The sequence below is a fragment of the Electrophorus electricus genome, chromosome 12 (assembly GCF_013358815.1).
Source record: "Electrophorus electricus isolate fEleEle1 chromosome 12, fEleEle1.pri, whole genome shotgun sequence".
Lineage (NCBI taxonomy): Eukaryota > Metazoa > Chordata > Actinopteri > Gymnotiformes > Gymnotidae > Electrophorus > Electrophorus electricus.
Window position 1 is genome coordinate 259,216 of NC_049546.1, and position 26,445 is coordinate 285,660.

At 46.9% G+C, this 26,445-nt stretch overlaps 4 protein-coding genes across 8 annotated transcripts in view; 3 read left to right on the forward strand and 1 right to left on the reverse strand.

The window, feature by feature from the left end:
- spire2 (spire-type actin nucleation factor 2) overlaps positions 1 to 612 on the forward strand; it is a 15,721-nt gene extending 15,109 nt beyond the window's left edge. Inside the window, exon 15 of the mRNA XM_027031230.2 lies at positions 264 to 612. Within this exon, the coding sequence (XP_026887031.2) occupies positions 264 to 507 (244 nt within the window). The 3' untranslated portion in view covers positions 508 to 612. The remainder of the gene's footprint in view (positions 1 to 263) is intronic.
- Positions 613 to 2,479: 1,867 nt separating this feature from the next.
- sntb2 (syntrophin, beta 2) lies at positions 2,480 to 13,945 on the forward strand. Its single transcript, XM_027031237.2, has 7 exons — positions 2,480 to 3,298; positions 9,156 to 9,333; positions 9,438 to 9,645; positions 10,061 to 10,203; positions 10,606 to 10,802; positions 11,337 to 11,527; positions 11,789 to 13,945. Exons 1-7 carry the CDS (start codon positions 2,677 to 2,679, stop codon positions 11,879 to 11,881), a joined length of 1,632 nt encoding a protein of 543 aa, XP_026887038.2. The 5' UTR covers positions 2,480 to 2,676; the 3' UTR covers positions 11,882 to 13,945.
- Positions 13,946 to 14,108: 163 nt separating this feature from the next.
- On the forward strand, positions 14,109 to 20,266 carry vps4a (vacuolar protein sorting 4 homolog A). The gene is made up of 11 exons (XM_027031232.2): positions 14,109 to 14,317; positions 14,982 to 15,093; positions 15,387 to 15,531; positions 15,621 to 15,682; positions 17,444 to 17,563; positions 17,689 to 17,845; positions 18,049 to 18,197; positions 18,289 to 18,370; positions 18,438 to 18,657; positions 18,969 to 19,109; positions 19,208 to 20,266. The coding sequence occupies exons 1-11, from the start codon at positions 14,297 to 14,299 to the stop codon at positions 19,307 to 19,309; spliced, it is 1,311 nt and encodes a 436-aa protein (XP_026887033.1). The 5' UTR covers positions 14,109 to 14,296; the 3' UTR covers positions 19,310 to 20,266.
- Positions 19,868 to 25,991, reverse strand: cdk10 (cyclin-dependent kinase 10). 5 transcript variants are annotated; one of them, XM_035532109.1, is made up of 13 exons: positions 25,835 to 25,991; positions 25,593 to 25,665; positions 25,399 to 25,470; positions 25,108 to 25,210; positions 24,948 to 25,029; positions 24,497 to 24,630; positions 24,105 to 24,157; positions 23,884 to 23,953; positions 23,725 to 23,784; positions 21,115 to 21,238; positions 20,859 to 20,998; positions 20,711 to 20,781; positions 19,868 to 20,637 (listed from the first exon to the last, which is right to left on the reverse strand). In XM_035532109.1, exons 1-13 carry the CDS (start codon positions 25,922 to 25,924, stop codon positions 20,492 to 20,494), a joined length of 1,218 nt encoding a protein of 405 aa, XP_035388002.1. In that variant the 5' UTR covers positions 25,925 to 25,991; the 3' UTR covers positions 19,868 to 20,491. The 5 variants fall into 5 exon arrangements, with proteins under 5 accessions (XP_035388002.1, XP_035388003.1, XP_035388005.1 ...); XM_035532110.1 differs by having other exon boundaries at positions 20,711 to 20,763; positions 25,835 to 25,989; XM_035532112.1 differs by having other exon boundaries at positions 24,497 to 24,564; positions 25,835 to 25,988.
- Between the last annotated feature and the right edge of the window lie 454 nt (positions 25,992 to 26,445).

A 26,445-nucleotide genomic window follows, 5' to 3' on the forward strand; every position in this document is an offset into this window, starting at 1 on the left:
TGAGCTGTCTGCACATGGCCTAATATCTGCCCCTCACCCAGATCCCTAAGCCTCCCTCAGCAGGGTTTATGTAGGGTGTATGTAGGGTTTATGTAGGGTTTATGAGCTGCTGTCCTGCAGTGAGAGGGAGAGGAAGGTCATCAGAATATCCTCCTGCAGGAATGAGGACTACAACGTTAAACACGTCTAGTGTTCTAACTACAGGACTCTTCAGTGACTCCATGCTTTTACTCATCCAAAAATCATTCTCTCTCCCTCTCAAGGTCTTTGCGGTCTCTCTCCCGATGCTCAGTAGAGGAGGAGTTTCCATATCTATATGCTACAGGCTGTGTCCTGAGGGACGTTTGTGCCGACTGCACCAAGTTTGTTTGTGACGTTGTTTCCTCAAGTCGTCGGAGCCTTGATTTCATCAACAACACGCCCAAAAGAGAGAAACCACACCCCCACGATGCTCCCAGCCCCTCCCCTCGTCACAACTCCATGTCCCCAAGAGGTGGAATAATCTAAAGAACTGATCATTTGAAAGAGTGGCTCTGCTAACCCCAACCCTAACCCTAACCCCAACCCTAACGCTAACCCCAACCCCAACCCCAACCCTAACGCTAACCCCAACCCTAATGCTAACCCCAACCCCAACCCTAACCCTAACCCTAACGCTAACCCTAATGCTAACCCCAACCCCAACCCTAACCCTAACCCTAACGCTAACCCCAACCCCAATGCTAACCCCAACCCTAACCCTAATGCTAACCCCAACCCTAACGCTAACCCCAACCCTAGCGCTAACCCCAACCCTAACGCTAACCCCAACCCCAACCCTAACGCTAACCCCAACCCCAACCCTAACGCTAACCCCAACCCCAACCCCAACCCTAACCCTAACGCTAACCCTAACCCTAATGCTAACCCCAACCCTAACGCTAACCCCAACACTAACCCTAACCCTAATGCTAACCCCAGGCCTCTGGCCTGCAAGTACCCCGAGCTGCAGAGTTTAGTTTGTTAGCAGTATCACCTCCCAACTAGGAGATACTCAGGAAGCTTGATCCATGAGCCCTAACCCATGAGCCTGCGTGCCACTATATAGGCCTAGTGGACAGAAACTTGGGTTAGGGAACTGCTGGTCAGAGCTTGGTGGAGTCGCCTATGACCCACATGAGGAGGAGGAGGAGGAGATAAAGATTTAGTGGCTGTGTTAGCCTTGTTTAAGCTTGAATGTAAAATAATAAATAAGCTTAACAGAAGCCTCCCAGCAACTTCCTCTGAACAGACAGGGCATTAGCAAAGGAGTAAAATGTAGTACATGGTGAAGTACATGGGGTGGTACATGGGGTGGTACATGGTGAAGTATTCATTATAAATGAATGATAACAAGCTTGAAGACATTGGATCCACTCTGAAATGTGGCACTGATGTTGTGTAGCTGCAGGCTGAAACTACGAAATGTGTTTTAATTGTGTGCAGTGCAGTCGGATTTGGCACTAGAACTGCCCATAGGAAAATGGAATATATTGAAATATGTTGATATATTTCAAAATCTAAATAGAATATAATGTTCTATATTTTCAATGCATCACATTTTTGTACTGGTTGACTGAATGTATCGGGAATTGTGGCTGGTCTGTTTAAGGATGGGGTCTATGTGACTCCATCCAAAATCACCATGAAGTGAAGCCTCACCCACACATCTCCACTCAGACCTCCACACCTCCACACACACACCTCCACCCAGACCTCCACCCCTGCTGCAGCTGAACCCTCCTACAACCGTCTCAATGCAATCCACTCTCCTTTTGTAAATGCTGTAGATCTGCAATAAATCAAATCCAAAATCGATATCTGCGTCTGTGTGTGTTGGGGGGGGGGGTGTGTCACTCAGAGGGTTAGAGTTCGATCTGCTGCACCACTCTCTCCAGCGCTCAAGCGTGTCCACCATCTGCAACTTTCCATGTATAACTTTATATTTAGCAAACGCTCTTGGCCTAGCTACTTACAATCAAGCTTTGTTGTAACTTTGGCAGAACTTGTTGGGTTTAGATTACCAAAAGATTACTGACGTTAATATCTTATTCATTTTTAACAAGTTTGCGCTTCCTTGTTATTTATGGTAAGCAGACAGGCCCGAGGCTGCCTGACCTCAGTGTTAGGGAGGCAGGGCGGTAATACCGGGCCTGACATAAGCGCGCTATGACCGCGACACATTCGTTACATTTGTCTATTAGTGGTTGTTTCAGCCTTTAATCTATCCCATAGTGATCACAGCGGTCACTTAATTCAGCTTTAACTGAACTTAAAGATCAACCTTGTCAGCATGTACAATGATTAGGCTTTTACGTCTTGACATCATCGAACATATGTTAACATAAATACAAACGCACGAAAATGAGCAAACTCCGCTTCTGGCATGAATTAGTCATTACGTGACTAATCTGGTCTCTTGAACCGGGTGCTTACTTTGTTTTGCACGGTAGCTGCTCGGTTAGGCTCGCTTAGTGGCGCGCGCCGTTTTTCATTCTCTCCAATTGGGATCTTCAAATTTTTTTTTTTGCTCTCGCGCCCTCGATTCTCGAAGTCTACAAGCGAAAGTGGGTGTGTCACGTGAAGCTTCTGCGTGCTCCGAAAAGAGGAAAAACTTTTACTATGAGTGTAGCTCGAGACTCTCGCTAGCGCGACAGTATGGCGATCTGGACTCGCGCAGACAAGCACGGACAGCTGGACTTGCTGTGGCGGGACCGCTGGGTCCGAGTGGCGGCTGAACTCACTCGTGAAACTTTGACTTTGGCGACGGAGGGCGAGCGGAGCGGGTCCACGAGCCTGGAACACAGCTCTGGAGTTCGAAACGGAATGTCGAACGGAAACGAGCCAGGTCTCGCTAGTGGCCGCCAGAACCAGAACGTCAACGTAGACGACCATCACAGCCACGGTCCCGTGAGCCCAACCGGAAGCCCAGCGCGCCGAAGGTTCGGGCAGTTCGACAGCTGCGGCTACAGCAGTCCAGCGTTCGGTCACGAGGACGGCGCTCCGGGCTGCAGCCCCGGCGACGCGGCGGACGCAGTGAGGAAAGTCCGAGTTGTGAAGCAGGAAGCGGGAGGGTTAGGCATCAGTATCAAGGGAGGGCGAGAGAACCGAATGCCCATCCTCATCTCTAAGATCTTTCCCGGCCTGGCCGCTGATCAGAGTCGAGCTCTGCGGGTTGGAGACGCTGTCCTGTCGGTTAATGGCAACGACCTCCGCGAAGCCACGCACGATGAGGCGGTGCAAGCGCTTAAGAAGGCCGGAAAGGAGGTTGTGCTTGAGGGTGAGTTTGAACGCCACCGCGGGGATTCCGTGGGGCCCCTGCTCTGGACTACTGCACGCGGTGGGTGAGGCGAGAATCGCGTGGCCCCGTGCACACGGGAAACATTGAACGCGTTTCACAGTGTAATAGTACAACGGAACGTCCAGTGGGGAAAGCAAAAGCGGTTCTTTTCCTTTCGCTTCAGCGCGCCTTCACTGCAGGCTTTCGCAGTATTTCCAGAGTGTCGGTGGTGTGTGAGTGTGGGGAGGTGGAGCTGACGTGCTTTTCTGAGTTATGTGGTGACTGGATTCCGTTCAGAGCGCGCCGGTGATCACAGCCTCTCTGAGCGAGACGACTTGGCCCTGGGTCACCAGTTCGACCAGTCAGTATTGATGAGAGTGGCACACAATCTGTGGGGCTCCTGTTTTTGCAAGAACCCTCAGACTGGCGGAAGTAGGGTCCCAGTCGGACACCAGTTCTTGACAGCTATGTTTAACTGGAAGTTGTTGTATCTGGTGAGTTGTTTGTATGTGGAATTCCCCACAAGCTCTTGGTGACTTTACAACTCACAACTTAATCAGAGACAAATGGGGTTCCGGCTTGTATTTGAGGACCCATGCGAAGGCCCGATTTGGGGAGTTTCTTACACTTATGGTATTTAGCAGATGCACTTATAGTTGTTTAACAGATCTGGCCTCTGTTAGTGGGTTTGGTCACCCCTAACAGCCTCGTTCCCACTGTGGGGCCGAGCGAGTTTGGACTGTGTAACCGTTGCAGACACATTTTTACATCAACACTGTTCAGCATGGAATGCTTACATTAACTAGTCCCTAATGCCTAACCATGCCAGAGCTACAGAACTGTTCAGGTGACATGCTTTAATGATGCAGTGATTGGCTGATTGGTTTTAAGCCTCTTCTAGTTGCCTTCTCTTGTAGTCAATGTTCAGCGTTTGATAGTGTTTTGGGCTATTTTACACAAAAAAAAACCTAAAATAGTACAATCAACTTCAAATTATCCATCTTGTCAGACAATATGGAACAGAACGGCCTTAAGGACCTGTGTGGCTCTACGGTAGAGAGAAGCTGAACCTGGTCGGGTCTTGTATCTGACAGCTCCTCTGTTACTCTGTAAAAGGAACCTGAACAACTTGCTGAAGAATAATCCATACGAACAGCACATTGGCATATTTACAGATGTGTGATGAAAGCAAGCCCATGTTAAACACCTCATGGCATTTCCTGTTTGATGTCTGAAATCATGAACCATCCAGCTTTCACTCTGTTTTTTATGAAGCTTTTGTCATGTGTTGCTTTGGCCAGTGAATGTTTGGTTGCTTTTATGTTGCTTTTAGTGTTAGTCATCATTATATCAAAAGCACAGCTGTGGTATTGTGCAGAGTTAAAAACATTCAAATGAAAGCAAAGATTGGAGAATGAGACTAGCTGAGCTCAGAGCACACTCAGACCTGCACTGAAGACATGGCCTCTGTGTTGTCCAGTTTAACACTGAAGACATGGCCTCTGTGTTGTCCAGTTTAACACTGAAGACATGGCCTCTGTGTTGTCCAGTTTAACACTGAAGACATGGCCTCTGTGTTGTCCAGTTTAACACTTAAGACATGGCCTCTGTGTTGTCCAGTTTAACACTGAAGACATGGCCTCTGTGTTGTCCAGTTTAACACTGAAGACATGGCCTCTGTGTTGTCCAGTTTAACACTGAAGACATGGCCTCTGTGTTGTCCAGTTTAACACTGCGCAGTGACACAAGGGCAGTTATTCATGCCCACCCTGTGCCCGGTGCTTCCTTCCTTCTGACTGGGCTCTCAGAACTCGCTGCCATGCTGGTAGAGGGCCTCCCCAGCGCAGGCCATGCCTACAGCTCCTTCTCACACCCAAACGTCTCATGTCTTGTCTGGTTTTGTTTGTTATAACTTTTTTTTTTTTAACCCATGAAGTAGTCTGAAGGCGAGGTCTTTAGCAGAGTGTGCTGCAGTGAACAGGCATAGCTGCTGAATTCTTGGTTCATGTCTAATGAGGAACAGGCAGGTTCATCAGGCTCCAGTGTGGAGATCATGTATCTTCTGCCCTGTGTGCTGGACTAAATCACTGCAGACCCTCCGGCCTCCAACAGAGACCTGTACCTGTACTGTACCTGTACCTTTACTGTACATGTACCTGTACTTTACGTGTACCTTTCCTGTGCTGTAGTGCAGGAGGACTGAGGGGAATAAAGTTGGAAGGACACTGCTGAACTGCTGAAGAGTTTGCACTGCTTGCACTGATGGGTTTGTTTTGGCTGTGTCTGAAACTCCTTAGACTGCTCACTCCAAACTGCTGCATTTAGAAGTATTTGTCAGGTTTTGTTTTTGATGCGGAGTGCACTGAGGTGATGTTTTATTTGCTTCAGTGGAGTGGCTGTGATTGTATCTGCTCGCCTTCAATTGTGACCTTTGATTGCTCACCCACACACTGAGCCCCTCTCTAATTTTAAAATTGGGCTGAGCTGAATAACACCCGTAATGAGCAGAACAGCAGAGGGACATAGAGGCTCCACAGTTGCTCAAGTAATAGCTAGCATTAACTGCATATACAGTGTGTGGTAGGAATGCTTTTATTTTGTTGTCTCATCTGGATTTTTGTTTATTGTAGCAGCTTGGTTTGGTCTTGCGGTTGCTTATTCTAGTTACTATCTTAATATCTGACTATTTTTATGATTTATTGTTGTAGTTATTATCTTTGTTTTCAATGTTCTTAGTATGATGATAATTGTGGGAATCTGATCTTTGCTGAATTTTACTGCATGTTTCACTGGGTTTATATATTTGTGTGTGTGTCTGTCTGTGTGTGTGTGATTATTTATATATATTTATATATATATAAAAATACACACACATACATATACACACATGTGTACGTATATACATACATACATATATGTGTACACATGTATGTATATGCGTGTGTATGTGTACACGTATGTATGTATGTGTGTGTGTGTGTATATATATATATATATATATATATATATATATATATATATATATATATATATATATATATATATTATACACACACACATACATATACGCACACTATATATATATATATTATATGCATGCATGCATATTATATATATATATATAAAATAATATAAAAATATAAAATAATGCATGCATGCATATTATATATATATATATATAATATATATATATATATATATATAAAATAATATAAAAATATAAAATAATGCATGCATGCATATTATATGTATGTATATATTTGTATGTGTGTGTAAGTGTTTGTTTCAGAGGTGCTTCACCAGCTGTGCAAGCAAAGTGTTTCACTTTGGACCTCTGAAGCACCTCTGTCTGAAACGTCCTGTTTCTCTGGAAACTTTACTACAATTATGAATATCATTACATATCTCACTACAGTTACTCACCTAGACTCTTCAGATATAATATCCTTAGTCCAGTGTTGGGGCTGTTCTTGCGTGTATAATCCTGCTGCTGTCAGACAAATTCCAAGCAAGTTCTCATGATGCCCACTAGTTATTTTCACTTAAGTGAATTAATCAGCTAGTATTGTATGGGTGGAGTTAATGTTAGTTAGCTAGCTAACCAGTGCCAGTGGAAAATTGAAATTTTCTTTCAATTCGGTTTGTGCAAAAGGTTGAAATGCATGTCTAAATGAGATACAACTTATTTTTATTTTCATTGCAATATTATTCTTGTGAACTGGAGAAAGGCCTGAGAACCATCTGGAGACCTTGGTCCTTCTAAACCAGCGTACAGCTGTGGTTACACACTTGTGCTCAGAGTGGAATCTGTTAATCTCTGCAGGGGTCTGTGTTGAGGTGATGTGTGGAGGGTTTGGATAGAAACAGTTCTCTATCTTGTGTGTGTGTGTGTGTGTGCACACTCTCTGTCTGTCTGTCTGTGTCTGTCTGTCTCTCTCTCTCTCTCTCTCACATGCACATTTAGACACACACACAAACTCGGACACAGTTACCCCCACTTTCAACCATGGAATTCAGTGTTAATTGTTCTTGTAGTAAACAACCAATTAAAGAGTGCGAATGCTGAGTAGAACACAGTTCTGTTTACACTTTCATTTCCTTTGGGGAATACGTACGCCGGTCATGCATTTGCATTTCATGGAGAAGCGTGGACGTGACCAGTTACCATGCCTGCGGTGTATTGAGTATTATTTACTGCTAATACATGGGTCATTTCTTATTCCCATAAGACCAAAGTGTTGTGAATTAATGGATGTGTTTGAGGTCTGAACTGTGACTCGAGAGTTTGTGTTTGAATCCAGGATGATGCTCTCCGTCCCCTCAGCTGGGCACACGGAACCACAGCTAGTGCTTCTCAGTTATTTGATCTCTTCTTTTTGTATCAATCAGTGTTGTGCTTTAATCCGTAGGGTTTGGGATGACACGTAGTGTTAAGGTTTGAGTGTGTATTTCTCCATAGATGACCAAAATATGGGTGATTTTGAAGTGACTGAGTATCTTTTAAAATGTAATGTAATGCGTAGGATTTGTTCTCGGCTTTAGCTGTTGTGTTCAGGTCTGTAAAATGTTGTAACTGGCTTGGGTTGAGTGGGCAGTAGGCCTCTTCTGCTGAGTCACAGCTTTTCTCCACTCAGCTGGAGAAGATCCGTCAGTCTCCAGTACAGCCGAGTAGAGTCAGATAACACACATGCTCTCAACTCTCTTCTGTTTCCAAACATGACTTCATCCTCGTCTCTGTTCATGTCAAGTTTCATTTTCACTCACACACACACACACACACACACACACACACACACACACACACACACACACACACTTACGCACGCGTGCACACAAATGTGCCCATATATACATATGCACACATGCGCGTGCACACACATGGACAGACACACGCACACACTCAGATGCATGCACACGCGTGCACATAGAAACACAGTCTTGGTTTTCGTTGTGTATTACTGAAGATATTTAATGCTATGCTGACTCCTACACTTTACCCTAAACTTAAGATATTATCCTGAGGTCATGTGGCCCCAGCACACACAGACACACAAGCCCCAGAATGAAAATGTTAGCCAGGTAGTTAGTAAAAAGCAGAGAGCCTAGTGTGAAGGGGCTCCAGCTCTTCCAGCATGTTGTCTATTTAAGCACAGATTGTCCTCCATGGCCACCTTGTCCACAAGCTCCATCTGGGCTGTGATCTGTGTCCCCGATCCGTTCTAGTGTGTTGTGCCTGGCAGACAAGTGCAGGTGTGTGCTGTCCTGTTATATGCAGATATTTGCTGTTTGTGTTTGTCATATCGGTGATGACGTCCATGTTCTGTAGCAGAGCAGGTTCAGCAGAGCTTAGGCTCACTTGTTATTAATATTAAAGTGTTGAATTTCATAAGATGCAAAAAACATGAGCTACATGACAGCAGCGTTACATATTGGCCATCTGCTTCTGTGCTACCTGTTCTAATGCACATTATAATGCCCTTATGATACACGGTATAATGCACATTATAATGCCCTTATAATACCCATACTGGTTGAACCCTAATAGTCGCATATAAATATTGTGGTCCAGAATGTCAGAACTTTGGTGAATTTTGTAGTTGACGGTCATGTTCAGCTGTGGAACCACAGTAACTCACTTCTTTCACACTCACTGTGGTAAAAGTGTTCTCAGAACCGACCCGTGCAGGGCAGTGACTGGACAGGTGTGTCAGACCTTCAGGAGAGTGGTGTGTGTGTGTGTGTGTGTGTGTGTGTGTGTGTGTGTGTGTGTGTGTGTGTGTGTGTGTGTGTGTGTGTGTGTGTGTGTGTGTGTGTGTGTGTGTGTGTGTGTGTGTGTGTGTGTGTGTTCGTTCCACAGTGCGATACGTTAGGGAGGTGTCTCCCCTCTTCAGGAAGCCCCCTGTCCTGGCAGAGCTGCCATGGGAAAGCAGTGTGGAGGACTCGAGCAGAACCTCCGCTGGACGGAACCGGAAGGTCCTTCCTCTCAAGATGAGTTTTATCTGCAGAAACATCACCATGCCGGACCTGGAGAACAGGTGTGTGTGTGTGTGTGTGTGTACATGCGTGTGAAGGTTTTAGATTCTTCAGAGTAGGCATCCTTTACTTTGACGTCAGCTCTGCAGTGTGTGTGTGTATCCAGGCTGTTGGAGCTTCACTCCCCTGATGGGCAGAATGTTGTAGTCCTGCGCTGTAAGGATGGACCCACTGCACATTCCTGGTTCACGGCCATACACACAAACGTGGCCGCCCTGCTGCCACAAACGCTCACAGACCTCAATGCCTACCTGAGCTCCCCCAGCACCAACACACACACACAGCTCAACCACATCGGCTGGCTGGCCGAGCAGGTACAGCCCTATTTATACTCACACACACACATAAAGCTCAAACACATTGATTAGCAGGGCAGGTACAGCCCGATACACCAACTGGCAGACTGAGAAGGTACACACACTGTTTAATATGGATATTTACCTGTAGGCTTAGTCTTAGACTCCAGTTTAGTTCTGTTCTGCTGATGCAGAGTTGAGGAAAGTGGGCACAGGAAATGCTGAGAAACAGGAAGCCAAAGCTGGGTTATGGTTAACTGCTTCCAGAGGTCCCACTGCTTAGAAACAGGAAACCACAGCTGTTTTTGTGTAAAGTACTTCCTGAGGTCACACTACTCACTACACATATGCTGGAACCCAGAGTGTGCGACAGATGAGGCTGCCTTCTCATAAAAACATGTTTACACTCTTGCTTATTTTGATCAATGTTTAGCTTCCTCTTGATGGTGGGCGGCACCAATATAAACCGGTTGTCATGGCGCTGACTGAGAAAGACATCCTGCTGTTCGAATCGGTGCCATGGACGCGTGAGGCCTGGAACACACCCCTCATGACACACCCCCTCCTTGCCACCAGGTACCACCCACAGCTGTCGCAGACCCCGCCCCCTGCACTCTCGCAGACCCCGCCCCTGGTACTCTGATGATGATGATGATGATGATGATGATGATTAGTAGTAGTAGTAATTGTATTTATACACAGGATAAGATGTAAAAATATTCCATGCCAATCCATTTTAGGATATGTTAATCTTATTTTCAAAAAATGTAAAAAATAACAATAATTATTTGCAATCTGATGATGATGATGATGATGATGATGGTGGTAATAATAATAATAATAGTAATAATAATTATTAATATAAATATAGTAGTAATAATAATAATAATAATAATAATATCTGTTTGATGAAGAGCAGCTGATTACTGGACTACAAAAGGCAATGTTGCCATCCTCCCTCCATCTCTCGCTCCTTAGGCTTGTCCACTCGGGCAGTACTCAGACATCCCCCTCATTAGGAGTGGATCTGGTGTTTGCGACGCGTACAGGTACAAACCGCGGTGTGGAGTCTCATGTGTTCCGTGTGGAGACACACTGGGACTTGTCGTCATGGACACGGGCCCTCGTGCAGGGAGGACATGCTGCTGCTGAACTCATCAAGGAGGTTTCCATAGGTACACACGCCTGGGGGGTTGGAGTGTGTGTTGCGGCTGGGGGTGTGTGTGGGGTGGTGGCTTTTGACTCCTTAAAATATTTAACAGAAAATCAGATTTCTTCAATAAAACAAATTGTTTGACAAACAGCTAAAATTATACAATTTCTGAGACATTCTGGATGTTTGTAAGAGAAATTGTGGTGTGTTTGGGGAAGAAGGTACTGAACATGGAAAGAGGAACAAGGATCAGCGGACAGTCTTCACATATCTCTCTGTACTTCCCTTAGTAATTCTCACTCACACTCTTACACACACATCACATACATAAAAACAAAACCACACACGAGACATTCAAATGCATACAAAACAACTCACAGGTCCTGTTGTGTTCTGTTCTATTGGCTGCATATGTGGTGGGTGGGTGGGTGTGTGTGTGTGTGTGTGTGTGTGTGTTCTGTGGTATGGGTGGGTAGGGGTGTGTTCTGTGCTATAGGTGTGTGTGCATTTCTGTGCTATAGGCTGTGTGTGTGTGTGTGTGTGTTCTGTTCTATAGGTTGTGTGTTGAACAGGCAGGATGTGCATCTGCTCCTGCACTATGATCGGGGATTCACTGTGATGCGGGTCCATCGGGACCCTGCAGTGGGCGCTCTGCTATTCCACTATCCTTTTGAGAAGCTGAAGATGTCTGCAGATGATGGCATCCGTAACCTGTACCTTGACTTCGGGGGTCCGGAGGGAGAACTGGTACTGTAATAACAAACAGCTGACAGTGTCTGAGATGGTGTGTGTTTGATGCTGCTTGACGGTGTCTGTGTTGGTGACTGTTGGTGGGTGTTTTGATAGTTTCTGTGTTGGCAAGTATGTTTGTTTGGTGTCTGTGTTGGTGGATCTTTTGATGTTGTTTGATGGTGTCTTTGGTGGGTGTTTAATGGTACTTGATGGTGTTGGCGGGTGTTTTTGTTGACAGTTTTTTAATGGTATTTGACATTGTGTCTGTGTTGACAGGTGTTTGATCTGCACTCCAGCCCAAAGCCACTGGTGTTTGTTCTACACTCCTTCCTCTCAGCCAAGCTCACCCGGATGGGCCTGCTCACGTGAACCCACGTGAACCAGAGCACAAATGAGGAGCACACAGAGGGCTGGTGCAGAAATATTCCTCATTTTACACTCATTTAATGGAATATTATAGCAGAGTATTTAAGTGGTTTTCTTTCTTTGTCATTTGCGTGCACTTTTTTATAACTGTGAGCACAAACGTATGAATGCTTTTCCTTTGTCTTTGTTATTGCATAATCTGTCTCATGTTGGGTGTGTGTGTTTTGGTGAGATGTCCTGTAGTGCTCTTAAGTGTGTTGGTAATATTTCAGGATAACCACATGTGCCTTTTCATATTTAGTTAATAAATAAAATGTTCTTTTTTATCCATGGACATTATAGGGAAACTCTGCAGAAAGTGTAGAGCTGAACTATTTTGTGTATGTGCACGCGTGCGTGCCAGTATAGTCGTGTGTATGTGTGTGTGTGTGTGTGTGTGTGTAAAGTCTCATATGCCCTAAGACACTTTGCATCTCTGAGTGTGTGATGGTTAGAGGGGTGTGGGGCGGGGCATGACTAAAACCCCTAATGCCACCCCCCCCAACTGACCCAGGACATCTCTACCCCCTATCTGACCCAGAACATCTCCCCATGACTGCCCCAGGGCATCTCCACCCCCCATCACTTCCTGAGGGTATCTCTAGGCCCCAGCTGGAGCAACATTTCTCAGCCCAGGTCACGGGAACCCTGACAGTCACGTGACGGGGGTGGGACAGCAGAACTGTCAGAGGTCCCTGAGCTCTGGACTGGGAAAGCCTGCCCCCTAGTGTCTTATTAATCACAGTTGCTCGTTAGTGCCATGTGCCTATGACTAGGTGTAGAGTTAGGACTTTTTTCAGAGGGTTCATTAAAAAAGCCTTTTAGATACTCAAAGCTTCTTTCATTCCAGTTGTTTGATGAAGGCTGTGTGTTTAAAGCCATTGTAAAGCTCTGTGTTATAAAGAAGAGTTGGACCAGTTAAGCCCAGTCTTGCCCTCCATCTGCAACTAAATTAGGTTTTACTCTTACACTGTCCTCTTGTGGCCAGGAGAGTCAGACGTGGTGAGAAGGCTTTCACTGCAGTGTGGGCAACATTTACACCACTAAGAAAATTGGCTTCCAGAGCGTTCTGTCAATTTTGAGTGACACATGCAAATATTGGCAAACAGTGCCGCTAACTTCTTTAAAGATTGTGTTAGAAATTGTGGTCTATATTCATTACTTTGCATAAGATCTGACGCACCCAATTTTTCTCAAGGGGTCAAAGGGTCATGTCCATGTGATTTCAAGTTTCCTCAAATATTTTGGTTGTATCCTGCAGAGAATTAGGTCTATCTAACTTGACTGCTTTTAAAAACAAGGGTTGTAAACAAATGTTTTAGATATTGGCCTGTACAGCTTTTCTAAGTACCTTGTTTTTCTGGACCGTAATGTAGTAGGAAGGTGAGGAGGTGTGTTGGCCCTGTGTGGTACTGTGCTCATGTTCACACACAGAGATTCTCTGTGCTCGGTAGCTGCAGGAGGTCAGTGTAGGAGTGGCACTAACATGACTATAGGTTCAGGGACTCTCGTTCTCTCGTGTGCTCTCCTGTTCCCCGTCACTCCATGACAGTGGCCCTGTCTGGGTCATGCTTTGGTCAGCGCCACCAGTCGCCCTCCTGTTAGCCATGAAGGGGTCATCAGTTCTCTGACTACCCACCACTTAGATCAGAGATGCTTAGACTATGAAAGTAATGCATATTTGTATCCATCTGTTCTTGAAACCATGAATGGTCATTATCATTTATCTTTTATTGTTACTTTAGTCAGTTGTTTGTTTTGTGTTACTGGCTGAACTATTGTTACGGATGCTAGATTTTTTTTTTAAAGAGAAAAGGGTTTTGCACCAAAGTTTTGTACATGTTGCAACTTGCGTTCACGCAATCATATTATGCAAAAGCAGAAGCTGGAATGACAGCATGGGGCTAAGCACTGCTTCTGTACGATTTATATGCAAACCACGTAAGATACTCAACATATTCCTTTATTAAGAGCAACACTTTTAATATGTAACTGTACAGCCAATTAATTAAAACAAATAAATCTAAATGTCGTGGGTTTTTTTTGTTTTTTTTTTTTTAAATAAATACTAGGTGTACATTAATATTAGCAGTAAACCGTTTAATATCTGAGTGTAGAGGGCATATCCTGCCTCTGCGGTGGTGGCCGCTAGGTGGCAGCACGTCCCCGCGCTCTGGGCCTGTGCGTTTCGACGTCCGGGTGAGCCGCTATATGGACGTCTGTGGTCCGCCTGCCTGCTGATGAACAGTCCGCTGTCATTGTGTGAGAGTAACAACCTTCATCGCGGAGGGATTCCTCGGGCCTCGAACAAGAGGTGTGGAAGCATAAGGACTCGAAAGAGTCCGAGACTGGAGGGAAATAGAAAGAACGTGAGATGAAATGACAACGTCAACATTACAGGTAACCATTAAACGAGTCGGGTCGCACGCTGAGCTAACGCGGCTAGCTAGGCTAGGCGCTGCTAACGCTGCTAAGCCAGCTAGCTAGGCTAACGCTAGCAGTGTCCAACACGTCCTAACGATGGACAAACACTTATGACCTGAAGATCTTTGTTCATTTGGTATCCTGCAGAATGGTCGAAAATAATAGATTAACAAACGCGGTAGCGACCATTCGGTATTCTAGGAACAGCACTTATTTTACTGTTATAACTGGGGTTTACAATCTACCGTAGACGACCGCTTGTTTAATCAATATGTATTTATATAGGGTTAGTGGTTTTACAGCAGACGCTGACACAGAGCAGTGTAACGTTATAACTGGGGTTTACAGGTCAGCGTAGTCGTCAGCTGGTGTACCGTTATAACCGTTATATATGCCAGAAGTCAGATGTTTTGCCCGAGGAACTGCTTTAAGCTGCAGTGTCCTTCGGCTTTGACTGAATATGCGGTTGACGGGGGGCTTGTGGAGTCGTAGTACGTCTCTGTGACTTATGGAAGGTTTTAAGGAGAATAAACTACAGCTAAATCACACTGGCAGCAGGTCGGGTCTCTGGACTTACGCAGGTAGAGCAGTCAGTGGTTGGTTTGGCATGTTTGTTCTGAAACCCCTCCCCTGCCCTCAGAAAGCGATCGACCTGGTCACCAAAGCTACAGAAGAGGACAAGGCGAGGAACTATGAGGAGGCTTTGAGACTGTACCAGCATGCGGTCGAGTACTTCCTGCACGCTATAAAGTGTAAGTGGAGAAACTGCATTGTGTATTTTTGTCTGTTTTTCTCCCAGCTGACTGGTTTTCTTGAAGTGGAGCCAGTCACTCCCACCATCAGTGGAAGTGTGGAAGAAACCCCCTTAGTTGAGGAGATGCAGGTGTCGTTAGTCACAACACATGGCGGATCCCCTCTCAGTCTTGTGGTCAATATCTTGGTTTGTCTGGTCTCAGCTGAGACACAGCGTGGTGTTTAAATACAGTACAATGGGACGGGAGGATGGGCGCGTCCACAGAAGGGTGAGAGTCTTCTTTCCTTGCAGATGAGGCTCACAGTGACAAGGCCAAGGAAAGCATCCGTGGGAAGTGTATGCAGTACCTGGACCGTGCCGAGAAACTGAAGGACTACCTGAAGAACAAGGACAAGCAGGGCAAGAAGCCTGTGAAGGAGGCGCAGAGCAATGACAAGTACCGCCCCGCCCACTCTCTCCTCTACATATGTCCTCAGGGAGGGGAGGTCTTGGGTGGAATCCTAATGACCACCATGTTTCTTCCAGGAGTGACAGTGACAGTGAGGGAGAGAACCCAGAGAAGAAAAAACTACAGGAGCATTTGATGGGTAGGAGTGTGTGCGCCTGAGCCTGTGCGTGTGCGTGGAGGAGAGAATGAATGAGAATCAATTTCCCAAGTGTGTCACATTTGATTGACCCATTGAAAAATATTTGGTTGCTGGTTTCCAAATGCGATAAATGATGTATGTTCAGTAATGTTGTGTGTGCCCATACGTGGTGTACCGTGCCTCCAAGTAGTATTCAACCCCCTGCAGATTTTGCAAATTCAACAAGTTGCGAATAATTTAGAGCCTTCAGGAGTAGCATTTAACAGATGCCTAAATATTACAAACAAAAAGTACAAGTTGCTCAATTAAATTATAATACATTTTAAACATAAAAATTAGGTTAAATTTATTATTCAACCCCAAGGTTTAATATTTTGTGGAACAACCCTTGTTTGCAATTACAGCTATTAATCGTTTTTTATTAAGACCTGATCAGGCCAGCACAGGTCTGTAGAGTAATCTTGGCCCACTCCTCCATGCAGATCTTTTCCAAGTTGTCTAGGTTCTTTGGCCATCTCTTGTGGACTTTGATCTTGAGCTCCTTCCACAAGGTTTTTGGCCAAAATTTCCAGGTAGGATGTGCTATCCATCTTGTGGATGCGGACGAGATGGCTGGGCCCCTTGGCTGAGAAGCAGCCCCACAGCATGATGTTACCACCACCATGCTTGACTGTATGGTATTCTTGGGGTTGTATGCAGTGCCATCCTCTCTCCAAACACCCTGGGTGTGGTTGGCACCAAAGACCTCGATCTTGGTCTCATCAGACCAGAGAACCTTGAACCAGTCTGCCACAGAGTCCTCCAAGTGATCATGAGCAAACTGTAGACAGGCCTTGACAGGATGCTTTGAAAGTAAAGGTACCTTACGGGCTCGCCTGGAAAGGAGACCATTGCGGTGGAGTACGGTACTTGTGGTATTTATTGAAACCAATGTCCCCACCACTAGGAGATCTTTCTGGAGCTCCCTCCTTGTTGACCTTGGGTCATGCCTTGACCGTTCCGACAAGCCTGGCCTCAGCACAGAAGGAAACTTTGAAAGGCTGTCCAGGCCGTGAAAGGTTAACAGTAGTTCCATAAGCCTTCCACTTCCGATGCTCCCAATGGTGGAGACAGGTAGGCCCAACTCCTTGGAAAGGGTTTTGTACCCCTTGCCAGCCATGTGACCCTCCACAACTTTGTCTCTGATGGCCTTGGAATGCTCCTTAGTCTTTCCCATGTTGACTATTTATGAGTGCTGTTCACTTGTTTGGGGAGGGGCTTTTATAGTCAGAAAAGGTGGGGAAAAACAAAATTAATCCAAGCATGTGAAGCTCATTGTTCTTAATACTTCAGTTACTTCTTAATACCTGAGGGAATCAAACAGTTGTTTGAGGGGTTGAATAATAATTGGCCCTTTTGGTAAACTTTGCAAAATGTAAAAAAAATAAAATAAATAATAATTCTTTTTTGCTGCAGTGGAATTCACATGTCCAGGCCCATCTACAGTCCAAATTTCACAATGCTAAGTTAACTCCAAATGTGTAAACCTGCAGAATCTGCAGGGGTTGAATACTACTTGGAGGCACTGTATGTTCATGCATTGTGTATGTTCTGTAATGTTGTGTATGTTTATGTTTTGTGTGTGTGTTCTGGCAGGTGACTAGCTGATGGTCATGTGTTTGGGGGGGCATAGATGGGCTTCATTGTGTTGACTGCAACTGTGGCTAGAGAGGACCAAGGAAAACGGTGCTTCTGTGATGTCACTGTGTCGGTGTGTTGCAGGTGCTATTGTCATGGAGAAGCCCAATGTCAGCTGGAATGATGTAGCAGGGCTGGAAGGAGCCAAAGAGGCTTTGAAGGAGGCTGTAATTCTGCCTATTAAATTCCCTCACCTATTCACAGGTAGTGTGTGTGTGTGATTCCCTCACCTGTTCACAGGTTTTGTGTGTGTGTGAGTGAGATTCCCTCTGTACAGGGATCTGGTGTAGAGATTTCAGTAGTTGTTCAGTGTGTGTTGCATGTTCCAGGGAAACGTACTCCGTGGAGAGGCATTCTGCTGTTCGGACCTCCTGGAACAGGGAAGTCGTACCTGGCCAAGGCCGTGGCCACAGAGGCCAACAACTCCACCTTCTTCTCTGTGTCCTCCTCAGACCTCATGTCCAAGTGGCTTGGAGAGAGTGAGAAGTGAGACCTCACTGCTGTCTGTGTGTGTGTGTGTGTGTGTGTGTGTGTGTGTGTGTGTGTGTGTGTGTATATACACACACACACACACAATAAAGTCTGCTCTCTTCCCCCATGCAATCCAGCTCTGTCAGTGTTGTCATCTGTAGGAACCCCCACCCACCCTCCCAGCTCAGCACTAGATGATCTCTCTCTCTCTCTCTCAGGCTGGTGCGTAATCTGTTTGAACTCGCTCGGCTGCGTAAGCCCTCCATCATCTTCATAGATGAAGTGGACTCGCTGTGCGGCTCCCGGAGTGAGAACGAGAGTGAGGCAGCACGCAGGATCAAGACAGAGTTCCTAGTGCAGATGCAGGGTGGGTGCAGGAGGTGGAGAGGTGTGGGTGGTGTTACGGGGGAGAGGGTGGTATCTAGCTGAACAGTGTCTCTCGGTTCCACTTCTGGCAGGTGTTGGGAATAACAATGATAAAATCCTCGTTCTGGGGGCCACTAACATCCCCTGGGTCCTCGACGCTGCTATTCGGAGAAGGTCTGTACATGTAGTGTGTGTGTGTAGTGTGTGTGTGTGTGTGTAGTGACTCCCCGCTGTGCTGTAGGTTTGAGAAGCGCATCTACATCCCCCTCCCAGACGAGCCGGCGCGAGCTGCCATGTTCCGTCTGCACCTGGGGAACACGCCCCACAGCCTGTGTGAGGCTGACCTGCGCCAGCTGGCACGCAGCACAGACGGGTACTCCGGCGCCGACATCAGCATCATCGTCAGAGACGCACTGATGCAGCCTGTCCGCAAAGTGCAGTCGGCCACACACTTCAAGAAGGTAGCATGTGCACGCGCACACACACACACACACACACACACACACACACACACTGCAGTAACTACAGGACATGTTCTATCTGTACAGGGTCTTAACCCTAATCCTCTAATCACATGGTAATGCAGGTGTGTAATGGAGAGTTAGCAGAGCTCCCCCGATCCCGACAGATCCTAAAGGCTCTTAAATGTGATACGTGTGTGAGAGTGAGACTGCAATCCTAATAAAATGAAAACAAGGGAAGCTCCAACTGTTGTGTGGCTCCATGGTATCGTGTTGCCATAACGATAGTTTCTGCTGTGGCACCTTGGCAGGTGCGAGGACCTTCTCGCAGTAACCCATCAGTAATGGTTGATGACCTCCTGACCCCCTGCTCCCCTGGTGACCCTGCTGCCATGGAGATGACCTGGATGGATGTGCCTGGTGACAAGCTCCTGGAGCCCATAGTGTGTATGGTAAGACACACTCGTAATATACACCACAGTAGTCCATAATTACACCAGGTTTACATAAGTCTTCCCTTCTTTCACTGTGTGTGTGTGCGCGCGCACAGGCTGACATGCTGCGTTCATTGTCCACCACTCGGCCTACGGTGAACGCTGAAGACTTACTGAAGGTGAAGAAGTTTACGGAGGACTTTGGACAGGAAGGCTGAGTGTCGGACCTGCCCACTCATCCTCCCCAAGCTCCTCCCCCCTAAAACTCCACCTCCTTCAGCCCTTAATCTGGACTGTCCAGTCCTCCGTCCTGCCCCGCCCCGCTCCAGATAACACTACTCTCCCCTGGTCCCGCCTGGACTGCCTGCTCTGGAGGGAGGTGTAGTGGTGACGTCAGGGCCGTCTGACTGGAAGGCTTCGGAAGGGCCTCGCAGGCCTCTCGTGCTGTAGGACAGTGCATTTGTACTCTCACCCTGTGTTTGTGCACGTGTGTGAATGTTTAACTGTAGCCCTGCTGACCAGCAAGGGCAACGTAGCTGCACCCCTCTTCAGTGCCCCCATCTGGTAAAGCTCAGTATTACATGTTTATTTTCCTATTCTGACTGTTTACCCACTAAACTCCCGTTACCTTCATGACTAATGCATCACTACCGTTGCTTCTCTTCACCTGCTGGCTTTCAGTACATGTCCATGAACTATTCGAGAGGCCCAACAGCCTCTGTAATCCCCTTTTAATGAAGACCGTTGTGAATGACTAGAGCAGCGCCAAGTTCTCCTGGTTCTGACAGCAGCGTTTCTGTTTGGGTAGTCATTTGGTCTTTGTACATGTAGATGTCAAGGTGGGACGCTGTTGTTGGTCATGGTTGCCACGGGGACTGCACAGCTGTCTTCTGTTATGACTACCAAGTTTGCCTGAATTAATTAAATCTGAATTGTAAAAGAAATGACAGTAGCAACTTATTCTGTTTTCATCCATTTCAAAAGCAGGACCTTTGAGCTGAACTAATTGAAACTAAACTCATGTGGATCGTGTTGAGGGACAGATTCACATTTACTGTTTGTTTATTCACCCACTTCAAAACTAAAAAGGTTTTACATTTTCTCAAAAAAAAAGAAGCACAAATTGTAAAAATTGTAAAAAATTACACGCATGGAATAAATCATACATGTATGCACATCTGAGCACTGTTGAATACACATGCATGCACCCCCACCCAGTGTAGTCCTCACCGTTCAGTTCTGTTCCAGCTCTAACACACCCATGCCAGGTAATGCGTGTCGTAGTCCATGTAACTAACGTCAGCGCAGTCGGACGCTGAGTCCAGAATAACTGTTCTAGGGGTGGTGCTGAACACAGAGTCTGGGCCAGGTGTCACTTCACTTTTGAGTTGTTTGCAAGACTAAGATGCAACTGATCTGCCCCCTTTGCTTCGTTTTGATTGGCTCTCGCTTGCAGGCCCCGTCCGTTTTGATTGGCTTTCGATTGCAGGCCCTGCCCGTTTGTTTCGATGGTGTGGAAATGTGGGCATGAGCTCTGGCTCACATGCTGTGAAGAAATATGAGTGAGCACTGAAATCCTCGCAAACTCCCACCCCTCCCACAAAACACCCTCTACTTACGTAATGGCTTCTCTTTGAAGTAGGAGCTTTCCAGACAATCGACAGCAGACGCCCTGCCACACACACAAACACTTTACATTTAAAGGGTTAACGGGTTACAAATGAAACAGTTGATAAGCACCAGTGTGTGTTGTGTGCTCGTGCTAACCTGCGCTGGGGGTTGTACATAAAGAGTAGGTTTAGGAGGCGGAGCCCAGCCTCTGACAGCCAGGTGAACTTGTTCTTCAGGTTGTTGTAGGGCTGCTTCCGCAGACTGTACTGACCAGACAGAGGCAGGCGAGAGAAACCCTACACACACAAAATCCAGCAAAAAAAAACAAAAAAAAAAAGTTACAAAATATTGTGCCAAAGCGCTGTCAGAGATGTACTTATGTGGTAAATAAAGGTGTTTGTTCAGTGCATACGGGCCAGATGTTGTCGTTGGGCGTGCCCAGGAGCTGCACAATCAGGTCAAGCTGCTGCACTTCAGAGCTACCAGGCAGCAAGGGCTTATGGGCTAGAAGCTCCGCCAGGACACACCCCACTGCCCTACACACACACACGCACACATACACACGCGCGCACACACACACACACACACACGTATACACACACGTGTATATACACGCGCACACACACACACACACACGTGTATATACACGCGCACACACACACACACACACGTGTATATACACGCGCGCACACACACACACACACGTGTATATACACGCGCACACACACACACACACGTGTATATACACGCGCACACACACACACACACGTGTATATACACGCGCACACACACACACACACGTGTATATACACGCGCACACACACACACACGTGTATATACACGCGCACACACACACACACACGTGTATATACACGCGCACACACACACACACACGTGTATATACACGCGCACACACACACACACACGTGTATATACACGCGCACACACACACACACGTGTATATACACGCGCACACACACACACACACGTGTATATACACGCGCACACACACACACACGTGTATATACACGCGCACACACACACACACGTGTATATACACGCGCACACACACACACACGTGTATATACACGCGCACACACACACACACACACGTGTATATACACGCGCACACACACACACACACGTGTATATACACGCGCACACACACACACACACGTGTATATACACGCGCACACACACACACACACGTGTATATACACGCGCACACACACACGTGTATATACGCGCGCACACACACACGTGTATATACGCGCGCACACACACACACACGTGTATATACGCGCGCACACACACACACGTGTATATACGCGCGCACACACACACACGTGTATATACGCGCGCACACACACACGTGTATATACGCGCGCACACGTGTATATACACGCGCACACACACACACGTGTATATACACGTGCACACACACACACGTGTATATACACGCGCACACACACACACGTGTATATACACGCGCACACACACACACGTGTATATACACGCGCACACACACACACACGTGTATATACACGCGCACACACACACACACGTGTATATACACGCGCACACACACACGTGTATATACACGCGCACACACACACACGTACACGCGCACACACACACACGTGTATATACACGCGCACACACACACGTGTATATACACGCGCACACACACGTGTATATACGCGCACACACACACACACGTGTATATACGCGCACACACACGTGTATATACGCGCGCACACACACGTGTATATACGCGCGCACACACACACACACGTGTATATACGCGCACACACACACACACGTGTATATACGCGCGCACACACACACACACACGTGTATATACGCGCACACACACGTGTATATACGCGCACACACACACACACGTGTATATACGCGCACACACGTGTATATACGCGCGCACACACGTGTATATACGCGCGCACACACGTGTATATACGCGCGCACACACGTGTATATACGCGCGCACACACGTGTATATACGCGCGCACACACGTGTATATACGCGCGCACACACACACGTGTATATACGCGCGCACACACACACACACACGTGTATATACGCGCGCACACACACACACACACGTGTATATACGCGCGCACACACACACACACACGTGTATATACGCGCGCACACACACACACACACGTGTATATACGCGCGCACATACACACGTGTATATACGCGCGCACATATACACACGTGTATATACGCGCGCACATATACACACGTGTATATACGCGCGCACATATACACACGTGTATATACGCGCGCACATATACACACGTGTATATACGCGCGCATATACACACGTGTATATACGCGCGCACATATACACACACACGTGTATATACACGCGCACATATACACACACACGTGTATATACACGCGCACATATACACACACACGTGTATATACACGCGCACATATACACACGTATATACACGCGCATATACACGCGCACACACGCGCATATACACGCGCACACACACGCATATACACGCGCGCGCACACGTATATACACGCGCGCACACGTATATACACGCGCGCACACACGTATACACACGCGCGCACACACGTATACACACGCGCGCACACACGTATATACACGCGCGCACACGTATACACGCACGCACACACACGTATATACACGCACGCACACACACGTATATACACGCACGCACACACACGTATATACACGCACGCACACACACGTATATACACGCACGCACACACACGTATATACACGCACGCACACACGTATATACACGCACGCACACACACGTATATACACGCACACATATACATATACACACACGCAAACGTCAGGAAACAACCCACTGCTCTTCTCGCATGCACAATACAGGCCACACAAAACAGAAACACAGACACCCTCCCAGCGTCTTGTTGGACAAGTACAGATACGTTTCTAATTGTACTGAGTGCTGAGGTGACACTCAGAGCGGATATGAGGGGTTGTACCACATGTCCAGGGCAGTGGTCTGCGTCTTTGTGCCCAGGAGCAGCTCGGGAGCCCTGTACCTGGGCACAGTCGTGCACATGACAGGTGTGAGACATGCTACCTGTGTCAGGGGGGATTTTAGGCATTGGTGTTTAACTGGGCGAGGATGTGACACTGACCACAGCGTCACGACTTTGGGGGTCATCGGCTGCTGGGGGACACCATACACCCGTGCCAGGCCAAAGTCCGCTGCACAAAACAAAAAACAAAACAGGGTTGTACACACCCATCATGCTCCTCACAAGTATTGTATTCCTCACCCACCCCCTTCCCAAATGATGACGTGTATAATGCTCTGGCAGTACAGATCTGATTCGTGCAGGCGTGGGAGGACTCTCACCAATCTTCACACAGCCTTTATCTGTCATCAGCAAATTGGACACCTTCAGATCCCTAAAACACACACATCCCCGGAACACACATCCGTTTTAAAACTGCAAACGCACTGCTGTGATGCTTAATCTGACAATTGCATGATGTGGAAAAATATATATTTCTGAATGTCATTCTAAATGCAAATTGTTGAGGGTCATCAATCTCTGCTAATGAAAGAATTTATGAATATTCCTATGTCTCAACATCAGTGCATGAATATTCATATGGCCCATGTCAGTGCGTGAATATTCATATGGCATAATGTTGGTGAAGCCTGATCTTAATCTGTGCAGTGTGTGTGTGTGTGTGTGTGTGTGTGAGTCTTGCAGCTCAGGCCAGGGGCCATAGCACCTTTACCTGTGCAGGATGAAGTTATGGTGCAGGTAGGCCAGGCCTCTCAACAGCTGCAGAACTATACACTTCACCTGGAGCAACACACACACACAGACACACTTCACCTGGAGCAACACACACACACACACAAACCTCACCTGCAGCAACACACACACACAAACACACACTTCACCTGGAGCAACACATACACACAAACCTCACCTGCAGCAACACACACTTCACCAATGGTACACAACAGCTGTGTTTTGATGTACACAATTACACAGCTAAGATCGTATTCTAAGAGTGTAACTGAAGGTTTTAATTATATTGAGACCAGGTCTCCTCAGACCGTCAGAAGGTGCTGGTTCTGTGATCACCTAATCCTTTGACATCAGACTGTTGGGAGTGCTTATACACAACTAATCAGACACCTCATTCAATCTTTCCCATAAATGTGAATGTGTGAGTGCACCTGTGCTTCTGAGAAAGGAGACTGCATGTTCTCCAGAAGACTGGCCAGGTCCTGCTCACAGTAGCTCATCACCAGGAACAGGCTGTGGACACACACGCTCAGTTCCATGAGGTGGGAGGAGGTTGCCACCTAACATTTCTGTGAGGTGGGTGGAGCTTACCTCTCTAAATGGCTGCCCACCACCACCTCTTTGAGCTCAACGATGTTGGGGTGTCTGAGGCGCAGGAGCAGAGTGATCTCCCTCAGACTACTGATGGGGATCCCTAACACACACACACACAGTACCAACATCATTCAGTGAAACATTTCCAGCTGAAATATCAGTGATCTGATGCCACAAAACTGGTTTAAGTGATAAAACACATTTTAATTTGAATACACAACCCGTGTCGTCAGGGCCGAAGAGATTAACCCATAACGGGGCGTGCAGGGCTGCGCGCGGCCAACTCACCGTCCTTCTCCTTATCCATGCGCACTTTCTTAAGGGCCACAATTTCATGCGTGATTGTGTCACGTGCTCTGTCTGTTAAGAGAGTAGATAGTGAAGCCGTGTTATGTTTAGCGTGCACACCTTCTCTCAGGTACAAATGCAGGTGGTGTACTGTCAGAATAACTATGCAAACACATTCATATGCCAACACTTACAAACGATGCCATACGTCCCCTCTCCGATGCGATTCAGCTTCTCAAATTCCTTCACACTTCTGCAGTTCCCAAACTGTAGAGATAAAGCATAACTAAGACCGAACAAGTAGAAGGCAAACGGCGAATAACATAACATCGGGCTTTATGGAAGATTCGTAACGGAAAGGCTGGTCAGAAATCAAGCGATAAAGAGTGAAATCCTGACTAGCTGGTATCCTAAAGCCCGCCGCAGGTCCGCTCACCCTGTCCTGCTGCGGCACGGTAAACGGTTTGGTGGTTTTTAAAGACTTCAGCTTTATCGGCTCTGGTTCCGGGTCTCCCGCAGTCTCCATCACACAAACAAAACCGCTAGCAGGCGCGAGAGTTAGCAGCTATCAGGCGCGAGAGTTGCACATTTTCAGGATATCTCGCGATGAGTTACCACGTAAAGTCGCGTGCGGTACGGCCAGTCGTCACCGATCCGTTTGCTTGAGCTCACGTTAATCCAGAGGGAACGCAGTCTGCTCACGTTTAACCTGTTCCTCCTCGCAGCACACGTGCCACAGGTGATCTCTGGACTGAGAACGAGAGAAGCACGTAAACCGGTGCGCGACAGTCCGGTGAGCCCCTTCCTCAGACACAGCGGCTCACCCTGAGAGGAATGATGGGGACATTAGCGCTGGATGAAGGCCTGGCACACACGTGTAGCTCACCTGAGAATCGCGTCTTTAAAAAGTCACTCATGTTTAAGTCACGTGGGTTGTAGAAATCGCTTTGCTTCGGGTGTGCGCGTATATGTGCACGTGCGTACATTTTTGTTTTATAATAACATGCAAAATTTGAAGGTTTTAGCGTTTTATTATCCAGATGTTAC